We start from the raw sequence: 16,652 nt of genomic DNA, 5'->3' as shown, positions 1-16,652 counted from the left end.
TGCAATCTGTCGGGATAAGAAAAAAAAAAACAGCTTAGGAAGAAGAAGAATGTAGGTCACTTGCCGATGTGTCTTCAGAGCAGGAGGCAACGATGTTTTCAAAGAAGGGATTCCACTTGATATCCAGCACATTGCCTTGGTGGCCACACACTTTTGGGTAATGAGAGTCTAGACGGCCAGCCTGAAACGGAGAGACAATATAATACAATATTTTACACTTCTGTTTTGGGATACCACACACATAGATGAAAGAAACTAAAATATCTCACGTCTATATACCGAGTTCACTTTTTGAAAACGATTCACGCTTCAGCACAGCAGAAGTCAGAACAGACTAAACTGCGCATCACTTCTCATTGCTTTGACACTAAATGCTTTCAAGGCTGAATCATTTTCGTTACTGGATGGATTTACAGCCCATCCCAGAGTGGTGCCACTTTCCCTTCCACCCGACTCTCCACTCCTCATCCCCACAGAGGAATTCTTTTCCTCATGGAGGTGGAAACTTAATGACCACCAGCCACGTGCTCAGATGTGCTTCTTACACACAATGGATGCTGCATATCTGCAGAAAATTGCCAGGGATGTATCAGGCAGAAGAAAGATTATTTTCCAGGGGTTGAACATTGAAGAGGCAACATGAGGTGTGATGCTGATGAGCCAAATGCAGAACACACAGTTTGCAAGCACGTATAGATAAGTAGAGTTTTGTGCTGCATTATTGGAAATACTTTCATTTCATTTTGTACACTCAGAATTACTGTCTGACATTTACTGTCAACGGGCTCAATCCATGGATCATATCAAATAAATAAATAGAATTAAACAGAAGCTCCTTCAAAGACAAGAGAAGTAAATATTGTAATGCTACCAGTCGTTCATGTTTTTTAGGTCAGTGTGTTCTGACTGACAGAAAGTTTTCTTGTTGAAAGAAGAATGTTGTCAGTGATGATCTTGAAATATGGATGAAGTGTTTCCGTTGTCTTGGTGCACTTTGGACGTGACGTTAGCTGTTGTGCTGAGTCGGCAGAGAGAACTGTGTGAAAAGTTTTTTCAAAAGAAGAAAAATGTGTTTCCCTCTGTTCTATCGATCTGTTGTTCTGTGTGCTGCACCATCAATCAGACATTATCAATTAATGCTGCTGGGACTAGAATTGAGTAAAATAGAATAGATGTGTGCGTCAAAAAATGATAGGAATTTATTAAATGTATAAGACTGCATCTGTGTTAAAACAGCATGTGTCACAAAAGACTGTAAATTACATAAAACAATAGTAGAAAAGAACCAAAACCTAATAAAATAGATATTATTGGATACAAGTAATGAATTATCTGTGTTCCTCTATTCAGATCACCGCTGATGGTGAAACAAAACTATTCTTAGATGTTAGTGACGTGCACATGAAAAACTAATATAACACAATCCAAGTGAAATCTCATCAGAGAGACGACTGAACAAGAACAAAACAGAGCTGGTTATTGCACAGGGACGTGTGAGGCGCGTTGCTGTTGGTGCAATAACCCACAGAGTCCACAGAGGGGCGCTGGCTCATAACAGAAACCTTTTACTGTCTGTCATGATGTCATGAATGTTTGATGTCACTTCAATCCACTGACCTCTTTTTTTTTTTTATTTCCCCAGAGATTTGTTGAGGAGTGTTCAGCCATGCATCAGTGAAATCCTGCGTGTGTGTGTGTGTGTGTGCGCGTGTGCACATGTCCTCACTGACCTATGAAGATTCACTTCAGATGCATTATCAAGCCTGAACAAAACTTCCTTTCAATAATAAATTGTTTACTATTTTCAGTAAAGTCCTGTATCAGCAGAATCTCTGCACCTTCACCCTCAAGCAGAGAAAATTCATGACTTTTCAAACTCAGTATGTGACATTTCATAGCAGCAGATGGCAAAATGGTGAAATACAATCATACAGCCTCAATAAGGCTCATGGTTAAATGAATTCTGTGAATGTATGTGACTGGTAGATCAACTTATTAGCCAGCATTTATCCATATTGATCAATCTTAGCTTGGCACTATCGACACGTTAGATAACTAGCACTAAGACGACATAAAGTGGGTTTCAAAATCTGAGCCACAATTCAGATTAATATAACCTCAGCAACATAATAGATACTAAAGATCTTTATAATTCTACAATTGTGGCTAAGCAAGAAGGCGAAAGCTCACACACTGCCGAACATACTGAATGCTTTGCTAATAAGATAAAGAACAGATGCCAAAACCAATAGAAGCCAATATCTGCCAAAACTTGACAACAGTGAAGTGAGACATCAATTCAGTCAATATGAGAGAAGACAAAACAAGGACACGGCGGGACGAAGCGACACAGAATGATCCATTAACGGAACAAACTAAAGACACATTACAAGACTTCATCAGTGATGGAGACCAGCAGAGTAACAACATGAGATATGAAGGAGTTTCCTGAAGGGGAAGTGGGTGAAAGTTTTCACTGAAGCTGTCACTCTGTTATACCTTCCATGTAACTTTGGACTATCTCGCTATAAAGTCACATAGAAACTCAAATTTGCTCACATGTGTGTGGATGTAAACTTTCAGGAAAGAATGAAAAACTCCCTCCTCACTGCAAAATGTAAAAAAAAAAAAGAAGACAAGTCATGCTAACACAAGTTGTGATGACGAGCTTCTATAAATGTTACAATGACTGGGAGGTTTTAACACGACCTGAAAACAGTAATAACACCGGATCTGAGGGACTCTTTATTTAGGTGGAACTAATTACCTGCAAAGAAATGATGTCTGATGGGAACCCTGGGGTCCCGAGGAGCCCATGAGGTATTATGAGGAAATCAGAAATCATAAAAGGAACATGAAGTTAATAAAACTAAAGGCTCTTTCCAGCTTGGATCTCACATACTTTAGTGTCTCCACCTCTACACCTCTCCCACAGAATAACAAAAAAATTAAGAAAATTATTATAAAACAGCTGCTGTCAGCTCACGTTTATCCGGATGAACTGGCAGGAAACGACACAGACCAACTTTAGGCCTCGTTGTCTTTCTGCAGCTCATTTCCTGAGACTGCTAAACCCTGCCGGTGACGCACAGATGTGCTGGTGGTGTTCCAACGGCCCCAGCTCACCAGAGACAGCGCACTGTGATTGCTACCAACTCTTATTGATCTGAAATACTCAATAAATCTTTACTAATGTGGCTTACCCCTGCTGCTCTGTGATTCCTGTATCACTACAACTTATTCCAAACAGCAGACATTCAGGAGATTAATGTTTTGAAAATATAATGCGGCTCCTCGGCCTGTAATGTGGAATCATGTTTGAATTAGAGAGCAGGAGGAACTGAACGAGTAATCTTGTTTTAGCAGTATGAGTCTGTAATTTTATTTCTTCTTTTTCTATTTCAACTATAAATCTTAGCAGAAGATTTACTGCAGAATATTCTTTGGCATATTCTCCCTTATGGCCGGCCGCTCCTCATTGAACTAAAGAACAACATGCTGAGTCATCCTTAGTAAGTGAAGTGAATCGAGTTTTCTGCTGCTGCGGTTTATCTCATGTTAATGGTCTAATGCCTGATCCTGGTTTTCTTCTTTCTTTTTTTAATGCACGTCAGCTCTGCCTGCAGTGTTTGGACAGTCAGGTGATCTGGTCACTGTCACTGGATCACTGGCGCATTTGTTTTCACTGTACAGTAGGACCTTGTGTATAGTGACGTCCCGCTAGATTGATAGTTCAGCTTAATGGTCATAATACTGTAGCAAAGTAATGCCCCTGTTTGTGAATATGAGCATTGTCTGTTTGTTGGAAATACTGTTTCTTTTCATAAATGCCAACAACGTGTGCACTGTAAATACTGTGGGTGGTTTTAGAATAGGAAGCTATACATACTGTATAGCATACAACATATTAGAGTTATAATATCTAAGGTATATTTAAGGTAAGAGATATTAGCGTGCAGAACAATAGGGCTGCAACTAACAGTTATTTTTATCATTGATTAATTGTTTGTTCAGTAAAATAGAAGTAAATAGAAAAAAAAACGCCCATCACAACATCACAGAAGACATGGTGACATGTACGAATGACTAGTTTCTTCAAAACCTGAAGATCTTTTGTTCACTTTTGTTGACAAATAACCGCAGTAAATCCTGAAACCTTAAAAGCTGGAACCAAAGATTTGATCAGATTAGATACTTTATGTTTGAAAAGTGACTTAAAAAAGATTTTACATGATCAAAATACTTGTTTTCCTGTTGATCAACTAATTGATTACTGAACTAATTGTTTCAACTCTATTCTATAATAATCTAGAAACTGATTCACACACCTCAGTGTGCTGCACACGCTCCACACTGTATGATCCATAGTAATAGTAGTAATTCTACAGTACAGTACAGTAGAGTAGTAGTAGTAGTAGTAGTAGTAGTAGTAGTAGTAGTGATTCCAAAAGCACCACACCCTCTGCACTCTCTTTCTTTGTCTGAGGCGATGAAGAGGTGTTTGTGACCTTATGTGTCATCTCCTTGGCGGGGCTCTGTGACAGGTGGTGCCAGCGGTAGTCCTTCCACTCGCTAGTGGCATCGTCTGGGACTAGCCATATGGCCGTCTCGCCGGCTGTCATCGTAATAAGTCTGCTGCGCTCACACCTCGCCATTAGACCTACCCACCACAGATTCCGTTTTTTTTTGTCTAATGGAACCAGGAGGAGCTCAATTTAAATGTTCACTAGTCTAATAGTGACTTCAGTAAAGAGGCTTTTTGATTTCATTTATTGCTGATATTTTCAACCTTGTTTGAAACCTCAGTCTCTCCTGTCTTTGTAATTTTTCTACCTGTTCTCAGTGATCTGATACGCAGACTGCTTCTGCTGATGGCGTCTACTAAACAGGGCAGACAGCTATTGATTTTGTCTAAAGTGTGACTGGTGACATCACTCTGCGTAACATACCTCCTTCTAATTAAGATTTAACTCCATTCATTGATTCAGCAGTTTGGTTTTTGTTTTTTAGATAAACTACTTTTCATTCACACGGCTGAAGCTTTAACGTCACACACTTTGCATTTAGCAGAATGTGCTCTGTATGCAGAACCTTAAGAAATACACTTTAAATTCACGCCATCTTTTAAAGATTAAGCCTTTTCAGCATAAGCAGTAACACAGCTCCTTATGTGGTACCGTAAAGAATGCAACGTTTGGAGCATCATGTAAGGCCCCTTCAACAAAATGAAATAAAATGCATAAGAGATATGTCTTTACTGTTCATCCTTATGTTGACCGTCACTTAAGTTTGCTGATTTGTTGTTTTGATCAGAGGATCCTGCACGAAACAGCAGCCGCCGTCTCACAGAGGCCGTCATCTGTGCTGCTGCTGACTATGATAAATGCCATTTCTGAACTCGTCAACTCAGCAGAAACCCCGGGAAATGCTAGAGTGCAATACTTTGACTCGCAGGAAATCAATCCAGTTATGGGCTTTGGACGAGTCATGGAAAGAGACATTACACAGCATGAAAGAGTTTCACTTTTTATTAGTTAGCATGCTGTGGATGATTATGTGCAAAAGGTATTTTTTTACCCTCTAAAATTACCACCTTAATTACCTTTTACTATCAGCAGCGTGAGAAATAAAACTACTACTATTATCTTTTCCTTTTTTTGGTATTCACTGAACTAACTGGAAAAAAAGAACAACTCATTTCCTCAGTCCTGTCATTGACACAAACAGTATCCCCTATTTCTATCTTCCTCAGTGAATCCTGTATGATTAAATAATACTACACCGTTAAATTATATTATAGGAGTTACAAATAAGCCCCCGCATCTGAATCCTGCCCCTAAGACTTTCTTCTCATTCTGTCTATGCAAGCAAACATGTATAAATGAACACTGTGCCAGCAAGTGTTACTTTCATTATGTGATGCTGTGCCACTCTCCTTCAAATTCAAAAGCTGTACACAAAGGAGATTCATAAACAAAGAGCGCTGCACGGTGCCTGCCTGCACTAAAAGGCACATCTCAGTGTAGGCAGACAAAATGAAAAAGACCCTCTCTTAAAGGAATTTATGAAAGGTTATATAAAGTGATGATGTGAGCCGTCTGCTGCTCCGTGTATAAAATGATAGAGGGTGGCAGCAGTGGACAGTGTGTGACTTCAGAGCTGCAGAGAATAATAAAAAAGACTGACATCATCGTAGCACTTCACACAAACTATCTAATTGCCTAAATTGGAGGGCACGCACGCACACACACACAGACACACACACAAACACACACACAGCCAGTAGTCTTTTTCCACAGGATGATGTACAGTAAAATGTAGCTGAGGTCTCCTGCTTCAGACAGCAGAGCTGCTCAGCCTACTGAATACTTCTTCTGCCTGATAACAGCTTGACTCGACCCCGCTCCGCAGCCAAGAGCTTTTCAAGTACCTTGGCAGAGTCACTCTTAAAGAGGCAAAGCACTTTATGGTTTCTCAGACCTGCGGTGTTATTTATAAAGTGGAGTGAGATGCAAAGTACTGTACATCATAATCTCTTGGAAGAATAACTCCAATATTTGTGCTGCTTTGCTGTTAATACAGCAACACGTAAAAAAGAACACAACAATGATCGGCATCTAATGGGAAACGTTTGTCTTGCCGACTGTACGAGCACCTCAGGTTCATTACAGGCACAACATTTAGAAACTATTCTACACTCTCCCCGTCAGACCCAGTATCACCAGCACAAACCAAATGTGAGCAAACAAGTTTAACAAGCCTCATCTTCCATAAACCAAACATCCGCAGTGTTGTATAATGAATAATTCAGCAAAAGCAATAAATCAGAATGTAGTTTCTCTGAACGTGAAGAGTGAGAAGAAACACATTCCCCTTTTCCTACAATGCGAAAAAGAATTTCACACTTTCCAACGCAACAGTGCTCTTTTGTGGTATTTACGGGCAGTACCACCATGTCTTTATGTGTTGGCAACACAACCCTGTCAGAACTTTGCCTTTAGATTCTGGCTTGAGGATTTAAGGCTGGCGTGCTTTGCACTAGCAGGTAGGGGCCTGTGCTTCATTTATGTGGAAACATCTCTCCAAGTTCAGTTTTTATTATGCTGTGAAATAGCTGAAACCACAGAAATTTATAAAAGCTGCAGGAAAAAAATGTAAAGTCATATTACACAGCGACGTCCTGCAGTAAAGACTTAGACTCACCGTGAGTGACTCAAGTTACGATCGTTAACTCGTTTACAGGGATGTACGGCAGACAAACAACCCCAGCAGCTGGTTGGCATAGCAACAAACAGCAAATCAAGAGTGTGACAGTGGCATTTACCTGGGATACAGGTATAACCATGAAAGAGCCCCCGCCGGCGCTCTCGGTGACGACTGCCACGAACTTGGAGTTGACGGCACAGAAGTGGTTGTCATGGACGTTCTTGGTGATGGGGACGCCGTCGTAGCAGTGCTCCCGGTTGGCCACTTTCCCGTAGACATTTCGAAACTTGGAGCTTCGGTAAGTCGGACGCCATGACATCTGAGAAAACAAACAAAATGTCGAGGATAAACATTTATACCTGATTTACTAAAGCACTGCCATCACTTTTTTTCTGATAAGCGATTGATCATTTAGTGAATACAATGTCCCAGAGCCGTCTGGGCATCTGGGCTGATGACGTCTTCATTTTGTTTGTTTTGACCAAAAACAGCCCAAAGATATTCAATTTACAATGATATAAAACAGCAAAGACTCACATTTTACAGGTTGAGACCAGTGGATGTTTTTTTTTGTATTATTTTCTTGATAAAATCATAAAACTTATTCAATTCAATTTTCTGTCATTTGATGAATTGGTTAATTGCTTCAGGACCTTTCTGTTAAACTTCTGTTTCAACACAGTTCTTATTAGTCTCCATCAACATGTCCTCCTTTAAAACCTACTCAGTGTGTAGTTTTACAAACCAAAATCTATAAAGGATAATGGCTTAAACGTGGATTCACCTTATTGAAACTAATGTCTCAGTGTGTAGACATTAATTGAGCAGCCAATTTGTCACTGTGTGCAGGTGGACTATAGAAAACACACCAGGATGAAACAGCCAAGCTAAACAAACAAATTACACTGCAAAGAAAAAATGATCTTGGTTCTTTAAGTATTCTACAGGCGCTGGACATAATGTACTCAGAATAATGTTTGTTAAGAAAGAATCAGTGAAGTCTAATGGCACATTCTCATTTACCAAACCCACAGTTGCAGGGTGGGCTGCCCCATCTGTGCAGACATGATAACAGTCACACATGCAGTTGTGGGAAGTCGTCCAAACTGGTCATGGGAGTGAGACTTTTAAAGGGTGAAAATTGTTTTGACAGTATTTCTTGTTGCATCAGACCCAGTGATTAATGTGTGAAGAAGGAAAGCATTAGTAAAGATCCTTCCAAATAACACGAACAGAGACAAGACAACTGTATAAACCAGAGCGATTTATCTCCGACTAGCACAGCACATCACAGTGCGCCTGTTGTCTGTCGCTCAGTTTTAGTCCACAAGGATCCTGTGGAACAGAGAGGCAGCCATTGTTTGCAGCCACTACACACAACAAAAGAGAAGTGGTTATGTTTGACTCAAGACGCTCCTTTTGTCCGTCACTTCACCACAAGAATGCACTGACGGAGCGCTTCATTTTTGGCAGGAACTGGCTCCACTCTGCGTAATGACTGAAAGGTTGACTCAGTCGCAGGAAGTGGATGTCAAATGACCTTTGTCCCATAAGGAGAGAAGTTGTGGGAATTTCTCATGAATGAATACAGCGACACTTTAGGACATTTTCTGAAACCATATCTGTTAATGGGCACAGTGTCAGTGACACGATCTATGGAGACTATATCACTTCACTAAAGGAACTGGATGATTCTTGTCAGATCAGTAGCAGCAATGTCGGATGACATCAGGCAATCCTCTATTCAGCATTGTTCCTCGGATGTGGAGGGGAACTGGGGGGGGGTGGGGGGGTGGGAGTGGTGTATGCATGCAAACAGAAACATCCCTTGACCATGCTGCAGCCATTGTCTTTCCCTGTCCTTTCTCGTCTCAAACCAGACTGGACAAATGTTAAAGTGTGGGTGATCTCTTTGGCCTCTCTTCAGCACGTAACATGAGGTAACTGTAGTGACCGTGCTGCAGTATTACAGTGCTGCTGCTCTACCAGAATATTAAACACATAGTGCAACACCAGGTTTTTTTTTTTTATCATGTGTGTGTGTATGTGTTTTTAAAATTTTACATATAGTTTATATGATGAGTTTAAAAAATATGATGCATTCATAATAGATGTAACTACTTGTGGTGGCGATTTTTCCACAATCAAACAAACAGATGTGATTCTACTGTGAGCTGGTCATATGAAGCATATAAACGATTCGCCCCCCATGCCATTCAAATCCCGATCTGCTCTGAAGCCATGTCTGTATGAGTGGCATAATGGCGGCTTGTTAAAGAATTAATGTAGAACAGAAGAGCGGCAGAAAGTGGCCTGAGGGAGGTTTAGAGGCGAGGGGAAAGAGGAGACTCGTCTGCTCTTTACAAGGATGCTCATTCATTGGTCAGTGGCGTATGGCACAGAGAGGATGTCTGTCAGTGTGTGTTTGTGTCTTTCTTATCTCACGAGTGTTTGCAGCAGAGGAACACGAACACACACACACACACACACACACACACACACACACACACACACAGAGTCAGTGAGCAGAAAAACATACAGAAAAACACTGACTTTGTATCGAGCAACAGAGATCACAAGACTCGTGTGTTATGAGTGTGATTCCCTCTGGTCTTCACAGTATGAGGCCTTCTCAACTTTACAGTTGTTTTTTTCCCCTTTTTTTCATATTTTCACAATTTAAATGTTTATTTGCAAAGTTTGACCCTTTCATACTTTCTCTACATCACATATCTGAACAGCACTCTAATGTCCTCTTAGTCACCTTATTGAAAATGTCAGCTTACCTTACCAGCGTCCTCACAGTGACACTACGGTCACAGTGTTCCTGCGGCCTTCTCAGTTTGCAAACATCCACCCTCCTTTCTAAGCACGCCGCCAGGATCTCTGCTCTTCCTTCCTTCCTTTCCCTTCAAATCCAAGCAGGCGGCATGTGTGCGCTCTACCTCCTTCTCTCTCATGTTTTTTCCCCCCTCCCCTTTAAACTCTGTCTTCCCACCCTCTTCTCCTCCTACTAGTACTGATAGCTGGAGGGCTAACACCCCCCTCTCTCTCTCTCTCTCCCTCCCTCTTCCTGCTCTTACCATTCTCTCTCATCCTGCCACTCAGTCTGCCCTCTGTCTCCCTTTCTCTCTCTGTTTGTCTCTACCACAGTTCAAGCTCCAGCACAGCAGAGTAGAAGCGTTAGATTAGTGGACCATTCATCCTCCTTCCTTTCCCACCCCCTGTTTGTTTAGAATCAGAAGGCTCTTCTGGTCGATTCCCAGCACCATCAGCAGTTTTTCACTCCTTCCATCCCTTTCCCCCTGTTTTAATCTCTTATCTCTACCTCAAACAGATCTGTCGCTGACTGACTGACTGACTGATCAGGTTAACCCATCGGTGAGCCGAATGGCGTGCGACTGAGTGCTGAAGTTGCACCTTCGGCTGGGGTTGGGGGTGTTGGAGTTTCCGCATCGCTCTTTAAGAATAATTTGGTGCGAACAAGCAGCATTGCCAACTTAGCCCCTTTGTCACCAGATCTACTGTCTTTTCAGATCCCCTTTAGCAACTTCTTTTCTTTTCTTTAATCACCTAGCGACTTTTTTGGACAAACGTTAGCTCTTTCACAGTAGAGAGTTGCCTGTATAACTCATTGAGTTTCAGGGTCAGGCTCTCCCTCCGCACGCATGCGTCTCTATGCTGACAACTGTTACCAACAATGTATGAGCATGGCAAATTAATCTTGTAATTATGTAAAAGTTAGCTTAACATCCTGTGGTGTCAAAGTCTGCTTTAGCTATTTATATTATTGTAGTTATTATAACACTTAAGGGCCGAGTCTGATTCACATATTACAATTATTATGATAGCAGGGTCTGAAAAGTGTCAACAAGGTGCAATCAAGATTTAAAATAGCTGAAGTTAATTTGAGCATCAGTGTTTGCTCGTATATATCTAAATGACTCCATTAGGACCAACGGTTACATTTTATAAATACACTGACTAAGCCTTCTTGACAGGGATATGTTTTTCCCATTCACAAAATAATTTTAGGAGCGCTGTAAATCCTACAAATATATTTTCATCCTATTGAAATTATATTAGAATGATATTTAAAGATTTATTGGAGATGGGGAAAACAGTAAACCCTTTCCTGTTCCTCTCTGACGAACCCTGAAGTCTCTGACAAACAGACGGCCCCTGGTCAAGTCAATACACTGAGGCAGGTGTTACAGTTAAAATTGCTTCCCCTGATGATTGTCTGTGTGTTTGAAATGTAGGTGGAGCCCTGCAGCTTCCATGTGAAGGGGGTTTGTCCAGGCCTCTCTTGGCTTGGTGTGTGTGTGTGTGTGTGTGGTGTGTGTGTGTGTGTGTGTGTGTGTGCGTGCATGTGTGTGGGTGTGCGTGTGTGTGTGTGTAATGTGCCATCTTTCTTATTTGTTGTACATGTGTGTTCGTTTCCGTGTCTGTGTCTATGTCTGACCATAATTTGTCTGTCGTACCAGTATACATTTATGGCTGTAAGGCAGACCACTCCAGAGAGGAGTGTGTTTATTGAGTGTTTTTTTTGTTTTAACCTCTTGCCTCAAGACATTGCTGCTGCCTGGTGCTCACTCAGTCTTTTCTCTTTCCTTCTTTCTGTTTGAGCTTTTAACCCTCTTTCCAATTTCCTAAAAGCAGCATAATCTTTATCTCAGTTAAAGACAGTCACCAAAATATGAAACCAGCTGTCAAACTGCTACAAAAACAAAACAAAAAATCCACTTTCAAATTGGTCTTTTTGTTTTTTTCATAAGAATAGCAGCATTACTTGACTGTACTTTTCAGTCGCCCCAGCTGCAGTCAAACGTCCACTGTCTTCCTGAACTGTCAACGACAACACACGGACTCATTATGAGCCACAAAAGGCCTTTCAATCACCACCACTAATCAAATCAATGGGCAAAACTATTCCAATCAAGATTTTCTCAGTGTTGGTGCCAAATAAGGAAGTAGGACCATCTGAGCTCACATTCAATAGATACAAAAGGCAAATAATGTCTTGTCGCTCAGACATAGTGAAGCCCTGTCAAGCCACTATGTCATGTTCTGTCTTTTCCCCCCCGCTCTCCCTTGGCAGTGACACTGTACAGTCATTTATGACTTCCCATCTCTGCAAGGAATAAATATCACAAAGAGAGAGACATCCTATTGGCTGCCTCTGCACAAAAACCTCTCTCGGCGTGAAGTGGTCACTCTATTCCTGACTCACACAGGAAGTGTCACAGCTTGGCTGGAAGTGCAGAAATATATTTTTCACACTGGTATAGAAATGTCTGATGGGACTGTTGTGGTTATAAAAGGCTTTTGTGTGCTGTGAAGTTGATGATTATTAGAATAAAGTATTTGCATTTTACTAGCTATCAGCTGACAGTCCACATCCTTGACCGCATGGCGGCTGAAAGCAATCTTATCAGCTATTTATAAAGAAATCTGTTCATCTATTAACAACAATGTAGTCTCCTCTTGAATGTAAATAAAAGAATATATAAATATGAAAAAAATAAAAGTGTATTTTTAATAAACATTTTTACAAGATCTAGCTCTGCTGAGTTTGCTTACAACCTACAGATGAAATGTATGTATTGTAAAGGGTTAAAATTAGGCAAATTAACTTTAGTCAATATAGACGGCCAAAGTGAAACCTCATTCAAAATCCCAATGGCATCTTTAATATCTTTAATTACTAGAAATTCAGCCTTGGAACTCAGCCTTTCTCAACAGTATGTTTGGATGATAGTTGCTGCCTTTTACAAAACACCATTTCCCATAATGCCCTTGACTTTCGCTTGCTTCACAAAGGAGGCAAGTCCATGAGTGAGTTGAGGGGCCACTGTCAGATGTGTCTCATATCTGTAACAACAGCAGGACAGAAAGCAGCAAAAGCTGTAAAAAGTTTTTAGACAGCAGGATTAGGATGATATATGTACCGGAGCTGCTGCGATCGTAAACTGTTATGAAGCTGGAGCCGTAGCTTTTTTTTTTTTCTGTGCCATTAAAGTAATCATTGTTCAACTTTGTTAAAAATCACAAAACCTACTACTACAGCACTCTGGTTTGTTTTAGAATCAGTAAACCCAAGGAACATGCTACTGGAACAGATGTCATGACTTCAGCTCTCTTTAAGCAACCCTACAGTCTTAACTTCAAAAAAACTGAAACTAATCCATAATGTCTGATGCAGACAGGACATGCATGCAATGTTTGGTTAAAGCGTAACATACACAAAAAAGTAAACAAAAGACACGACCGACACTGCAGGCCACAGCAGCTGTCAGCAAGTGGCATATGGAATAAAATAAAAACAGAAGAGAATAGATTTAACACACCTGCTCCAGCAGCCCAGAGTGAATCAGTCCATCTGGCTTGTGCTCAGGTTTTCCAGATGGTCCAGTTCAGGAATGTTGGGATGGTAATCTTTTATGTGAAAGTGCATTAATTTCAATCAGTTGAAAAGCGAGGTCACAGGAGCTGTTGGATCTCACTCAGTCCCCATTATCTTGTCCATTTGTGTCTACTGTATTATTTCTGGAGTTTCTCAAACAATTCAATATACACACAAGCTCAACAGAGAAATACTCAAGTGAAACACATGACAGTAACGTGAACAGAGAGCCGGGTGGAGGGGGAAAAAACTTCCTATTATTCATGTCAGCCCTTACAACTATAAGCTCGTGTTCAACTGGCAGGTGGTGGGGGTGGTGGGGGTGGAGGGGGCGCAAACCTACAGTAATCCCCTGCATTACAAAGCCTTCAAACTGGACATACACCCATATGATGTCTCCTCAAAAATCAGACTGATTCACTGCAGGTGCAGAATGGTGTGAAGGTGTTTCATTTAGTGATTCAACAGCTGTAGATTCAGCTTGTTGTTGACATGTGATGCATTTGTTGATCTGCACTTGAAGGTGACCTCAGCACTCTGTACATTATGTCGACCTGTCTGTCAGTAATTCAGTCATTCATGGTCCTCAGAGGAGGAATCCCACTGACTTTAATGACTTCCTGACTTTGACGTTTGTGGTTCAGAGTGAAATATTTGTTATAACTATCTGATGAATCGCCAGGAAACTTGCTTCAGACATTCAAGGTTCCTAGAGGATAAATTTTAATCCTCTTACTCACTTACACTAGTGCTCCTATGACCTGGACCAGGAGGTCAAAGTTTACACTTATTCAGTGAAATATATCAACATCTACTGGATGTATTGGCACCAAATTCTATAAAGACATCCATGGTTCCCAGATTAGTAGTATTACTGTATTTGAATGGCTTTCGATATCCTCTGACCTTTCCTCTTGGGCCACCTTGAGTTTGGTTTTTTTATTTAACGGAGGAATCGCCGTGATATTTGACAGTCACAGTCCCCTCAGGATGAACTGTAGTAACTTTAGAGAACTCAGCGTCAGCATCAAGTCAAATATTTCTTGTTCAGCACTTTGATTCATGACCCATTACCTGCAAAACTAATGACACTGAAAGTCATCAGTCTAAGCTGATGTCTGTTTAGTGCTAATTAGCAAATATGAGCATGCTAACACGCTAAACTAAGATACTTGTGCATGGTAAAAAATTATACCTGCATGGTAGCGTTGCCATTGTGAGCTTGTTGCGATGTTAGCACTTAGCTCAAAGCACAACTGCAGTCTTACACAGACAGTAGCAGCCACTGCCTCAGCATGCAGTAGCTAGCTCAGTGGGGAAGAATACCAAAAGGCAGCAGGACAGTTTGTGGAAATATTGTTGAAACTCATGTGACATGATACAACAAAATAGGCACCTACTCATCAAATACCTTTGACCTTGGAACACAGTAACAGGACCATGAAACTCACTGAATCCATCTTTGTTAATACTTTAGTAAGAACAATGAAGAAATAAAATGCAGATAGAAGCTCGGGGAAATAGCAGCCGCTGCTGCAGGAGCTGTGGCGTGTTCATGATGATAGGGTATTACTCAGTGATAATGACAGGAGATGCAGATGCTCAGCTAATGGCAGCTCTCAGGCCTTAAGCCAGCCCTATTAAGAAGCGATAATGGTGCAAAGAGCCCACTACTCAAGGACAGGAGACGCAGAAACCCCCGCTGAAGGGCACTTATCAAAGCACAAGAACATGGAGGAGTGGGTGTCCCGGAATCCATCCATCGTAATTGTAAAAGGAGTATTTTTGTCAGCCAGGTAATATAATTATGGGTATATACTGTAGCATTTCTGAGATATTCTGATGCTCACAAATACTATGATTATTTTTGTTCACCCATCTTTCTAACACACAAAATATTTCAAATTCAAACACAAATCAGAGACACATTTTTTCCTCTTCCATTTATAAGAGGTCAGTCGTCCAAGAACCTGAAGAAAAGTCTAAATTAATAATCTCCCCTGTGCTTGCTTCTGCTTTTCCCCGAGGAGTTTCTGCCACATGCTTTTTGGAGCATAATGATCTGGGCCCCACACCCCGAATGACGGGGGGGGGGTCCAGGGAAAAAGACAGAGAAACCGATGAAGACATATGAGGCACGGAGACAAAAGACAAATACAGATAAAGGGAGGCGGGCACTGCGTGAAAGAGAGGATGAGGGAGTCAAGGTGAAAGAGAAGATAAGAAAAGATAAGAAGAGGAAAGAGAGGAAAGACAGGGCAGGAGCAGACTGACACAGAATGATGAAATATTTAGAGAAACAAAGGGAAAAAGCAGACAGGGAGGAGGAGGAGCGGAGGCTTTTTCCTGACAGAGATTAACTCCCCTCTGTCAAACCACCTGCGTACTCCACTACACACACACACACACACACACACACACACACACACACACACACACACACACACACACACACACACACACACACACACACACACAACACACACACACACACACTGAGACAACTGTCTGGAGATAAATATTGATATTTCCAGGATTTAGAACTGTCAACTGTAGCATCAGAATTAACGATTAAAATATCAATGTCCAGGAAGAATTTAAGGGTTTATCATTTTATGATAAATATGATTTTATGATAATATCCTGACACCAACACCACTGAGCTGTCATGTACTGCATCCTCATACCGGTAGTTAAATAACTGTTATGTGTTGTGTATTGTTTTTCTATTCCTATATTAAATGTTACTTTTAATACAGTAATAAAATTTGATGTTAGTGCAGGTTGAAGAGACAACTTTAAAATTCTGTTCTTTACGTGGCGGACATCTGTTTCAGCAAAGCTAATACGATGATTGAAAGAGCTCACGAACTTTCACAGAAGCAACACTAAAGGAAGTTGATTTATGGAACAGTACACAAATCTCATCAGCTCTGAAATGCAACCACTCTGGCGGAGGTTCAAATTGAGAAAGGAAAATGGATCTGAGCCCAAAAACGCAGGGGCAAGAGACGAAGCTGCACTTTCATCAGAATATTGA

General features: G+C 41.0%; 1 protein-coding gene across 2 annotated transcripts in view; it reads right to left on the bottom strand.

Annotated features, from left to right (window-relative positions):
* Nucleotides 1-16,652, bottom strand: part of coro2ba (coronin, actin binding protein, 2Ba) — a 44,010-nt gene that overhangs the window by 9,146 nt on the left and 18,212 nt on the right. Inside the window, exons 1-3 of one of the 2 annotated variants that reach the window (XM_056385534.1) lie at nt 9,993-10,193; nt 7,325-7,525; nt 65-181 (exon numbers count right to left, since the gene is read on the bottom strand). In XM_056385534.1, the coding sequence (XP_056241509.1) occupies nt 65-181; nt 7,325-7,525 (318 nt within the window). In that variant the 5' untranslated portion in view covers nt 9,993-10,193. Of the gene's footprint in view, nt 1-64; nt 182-7,324; nt 7,526-9,992; nt 10,194-16,652 lie in introns of those variants that run through there. The other variant, XM_056385448.1, reaches the window with a different exon arrangement.

This window comes from Seriola aureovittata, chromosome 1, assembly GCF_021018895.1.
Source record: "Seriola aureovittata isolate HTS-2021-v1 ecotype China chromosome 1, ASM2101889v1, whole genome shotgun sequence".
Taxonomy (NCBI): domain Eukaryota; kingdom Metazoa; phylum Chordata; class Actinopteri; order Carangiformes; family Carangidae; genus Seriola; species Seriola aureovittata.
The sequence above is the reverse complement of the archived record's forward strand: the minus strand, read 5'-3'. Positions and strand labels throughout refer to the sequence as shown.